The sequence below is a fragment of the Austrofundulus limnaeus genome, unplaced genomic scaffold (assembly GCF_001266775.1).
Source record: "Austrofundulus limnaeus strain Quisiro unplaced genomic scaffold, Austrofundulus_limnaeus-1.0 Scaffold39, whole genome shotgun sequence".
NCBI classification, from domain to species: Eukaryota; Metazoa; Chordata; class Actinopteri; order Cyprinodontiformes; family Rivulidae; genus Austrofundulus; species Austrofundulus limnaeus.
In genome coordinates, this window is record NW_013952441.1 from 1,966,924 (window position 1) to 1,970,068 (window position 3,145).

The window sequence follows — 3,145 nt, forward strand, 5'->3', positions numbered from 1 at the left end:
GGTCTGAGTACACGAACTCCGTTAATAACCATAAAAAACTTCCCAGTTCCCAAACTTTTCAGTTTTTGACCCACAAAATAACAGCAGCAGAGACCTGTGCCACCAACTATTTTTGGATGATAAACATTTGTATCAGGTCAACTAAACATGGGCATAGTAACAATATTTTTATACTACATTTATCCATTTTAAATATACTAACCTCACTCCTTTGTAACAACTAAGGCAAAAAAATGTATTTAATTCAGAAAATATTTTCAGGACCCCACTTTGGGTCCTGACCCCAACTTTGGGAAACACTGCTCTAGAAGTGCAGAAAAGTTTAATTTAGTCTCTCCTGGTGCAGCATAGATATCTTTATATTCTATTTGGGTCCTATTTTTAAATTCATTCAGTTTTCTCTATTTTATGTGACGTATTTTGAACAATAACATCGGACAAATAACAATGACTTTACGTGAATTGTTTGCAGCTACTTTAACATTTTTTACACACAAGTTTAACAACACAACTGTAGCAGACTACCAAACAAGATACAATTAGCTTACCATCACTCTGTCATCTTTCCCTCTACATGTCATACAGCTAGAAGGTCCATCACAGTCTTCAGCAGTGTTGTATAAAGTACCACAAAGTGATACTTGAGTAAAAGTACAAGTTTCTTAGCAAAAAATTACTTTGGTAAAAGTTAAAGTCTCCTTTAGGAATATTACTTGAGTAAAAGTATTATATTATCTGATATTTAATTATTAAAACTAAAAGTATTTGATTTAAAATGAGCAGTTGATTTTCTGTAATGACATTTTTCAGGTGACCTCCCGCCAAAACAATGCAGAAATGACTATGATGTATTAAAATAATTAATTTATGTTAAATTTAGAATGCACTAGTCCAGCTGTTTCAGTTTATACACATATAGCAAGGATGACCAAAATGAAAATCTGTCTGAGGGCTGCGGCCAAATGCAATAATATAATTCATGAAATACAAATACTTCTCAAGTACAGTCCTTTTATTTTATCATTATGTCCTGTTGGAGTGTGACAAGATTTCGTATACTTCTCATTCAACCACAGTTAAATTCACTCTATCTAGGAGGCACAATTTAAATGGAAAGTATTTATTTTTTTTACAATAACAAGCTGGAATGAAAACAAGCAAAAATGAAATAAAAGTAACGACTTTTTACTTCTTGCCTTTTTCATGTAAGGAGTAAAAAGTGCAGATAATTGTGTGAAAATGTAAGAAGYAGAAGTAAAAAGTAGGCTGAAAAATAATTACTCAAGTAATGTACAGATACCCAAAAATTCTACTTAAGTACAGTAACAAAGTTTTATTTTACTTACATTAGCTACTATACAACTCTGGTCTTCAGTACTTTTCCTTGTAGATTTGTACATGTGTAATATTATGATCCCGCCCACATCGAGGCAGCACTTCGCACACTGCAACACAATCAGGGCTAAGGCATAATAAAGCCAGGCTAGCCTAGACACACTTCCGAACAGGAGTGAAACAGGGGGCTTGTGGAGTTACAATAAAGAGGAATTCAAACCAAAGCATTGCACTTCCACTTTATACAGCTCCCAACTGAATGATTAAAAAAAATGAGTATTTAAAAGCAAGAGATGTCTATTTCAATGCATTAGAGTTTGTGATTGTTTTGATGTTTGAATGTGTGTCTCTGCAGGTGAGTATTTGCCTGCCCATGGACGTGGAGTCCCTGGTGTCCCAGGTGTACGTTGTTTCGCTGCTCCTTCTCAACATCCTGGCTTTTGTTTGCGTGTGCGGCTGTTACCTCAGTATCTACCTAACGTACCGGAAACCGTCGTCGGCGCCGGCCCACGCCGACACCAGAGTGGCTCGACGCATGGCCGTCCTCATCTTCACCGACTTCCTCTGCATGGCTCCCATCTCGTTCTTTGCCATCTCTGCCGCCCTGAAGCTGCCTCTCATCACCGTCTCGCAGTCCAAACTCCTCCTGGTCGTGTTCTACCCCATCAACTCGTGCGCAAACCCCTTCCTGTACGCCTTCTTCACCCGTAACTTCCGGCGGGAGTTCTTTCTTCTCGCAGCTCGCTTCGGCCTGTTCAAGACCCAGGCRCAGATTTACCGGACGGAGACGTCTTCGTGTCAGCAGCCGACGTGGACGTCTCCGAAGAGCAGCCGTGGGATTTGCTCCTTAGCCAACACGCCGAGTGTAGATGGGAAACAAGAGTTCTGATTGTCCCGAACAAATTTACAAACACAGACTTTAACAGGATCAATCAATCTGATGAGTCTTGTTTCACATAACCAGAAATGCTTGWAGATGATAATGCAGTTTAAGAAATAAGGGATGCATAAGGTTAAATGATTTAGAGTCTTSATTCTCAAATTTCCCAGTAACTTACTTTAAATATGCACAAACAGTTTGATTCAGCTTGATTTCTTATATTAATTGAATGTTTAACCTCCAAACAAGTTCGACAAGTTCTCAGTTTCCTTCTTAGATCACATAATCCATACGAAAACGCGATGAAATTGTTTAAACTGCAGCCATCAAAGTAAAAGAYGCAACAACTGCAGTAATTAGTCCAAATTTGGGTCATAAAGCTGTCCTAGATACAGTTGTTTTTTGTTGTAACTTGATTATAGAGCCAGCTGGGAGGACTTTCAGGCAACAAGACTGTGTTTAAAAGTAAAAGCGAAGTGGTGACTTCATCCATCATCTTACGTCACAAACGTCGTCCTTCTGGTGTCTCAAGGCGATGCTACAAGCTGAAACGTGGAGAGCAGCTAACACGTTAAAACATTCAGCATGTGTTTATATCAATGAATAATAGACCGTGTTAAAATGAGAGGGATGAAGTTATATATGTTTTGGTCAAACCTTGTAAACGATGTGTTCAATCTCGTACAATGTTGTGAGATYTTATGAGATCTGTTAATTCTCAGAGTATGTGTTGTTGTGAATGACTCTCAGTGACTTCTACACCAAATTTTAGCTCAAAATTTTCTGATGTACTGCCATTTTTCCTGTTTCTTAATTAGCTGTGGCGGTCATCTTAAATCGGAGGGACTTCAAAAGTTCATACAGCGGGTAAAATAAGTATTGAACACGTCAACATCTTTCTCAGTAAATATATTACTAGAGGTGCTAATG

The 3,145-nt window shown here is 38.2% G+C and overlaps 1 protein-coding gene across 1 annotated transcript in view; it reads left to right on the top strand.

Annotated features, from left to right (window-relative positions):
• Positions 1 to 2,548, top strand: part of fshr (follicle stimulating hormone receptor) — a 17,937-nt gene extending 15,389 nt beyond the window's left edge. Inside the window, exon 12 of the mRNA XM_014006956.1 lies at positions 1,650 to 2,548. Within this exon, the coding sequence (XP_013862410.1) occupies positions 1,650 to 2,224 (575 nt within the window). The 3' untranslated portion in view covers positions 2,225 to 2,548. The remainder of the gene's footprint in view (positions 1 to 1,649) is intronic.
• The last annotated feature ends 597 nt before the right edge of the window (positions 2,549 to 3,145 follow it).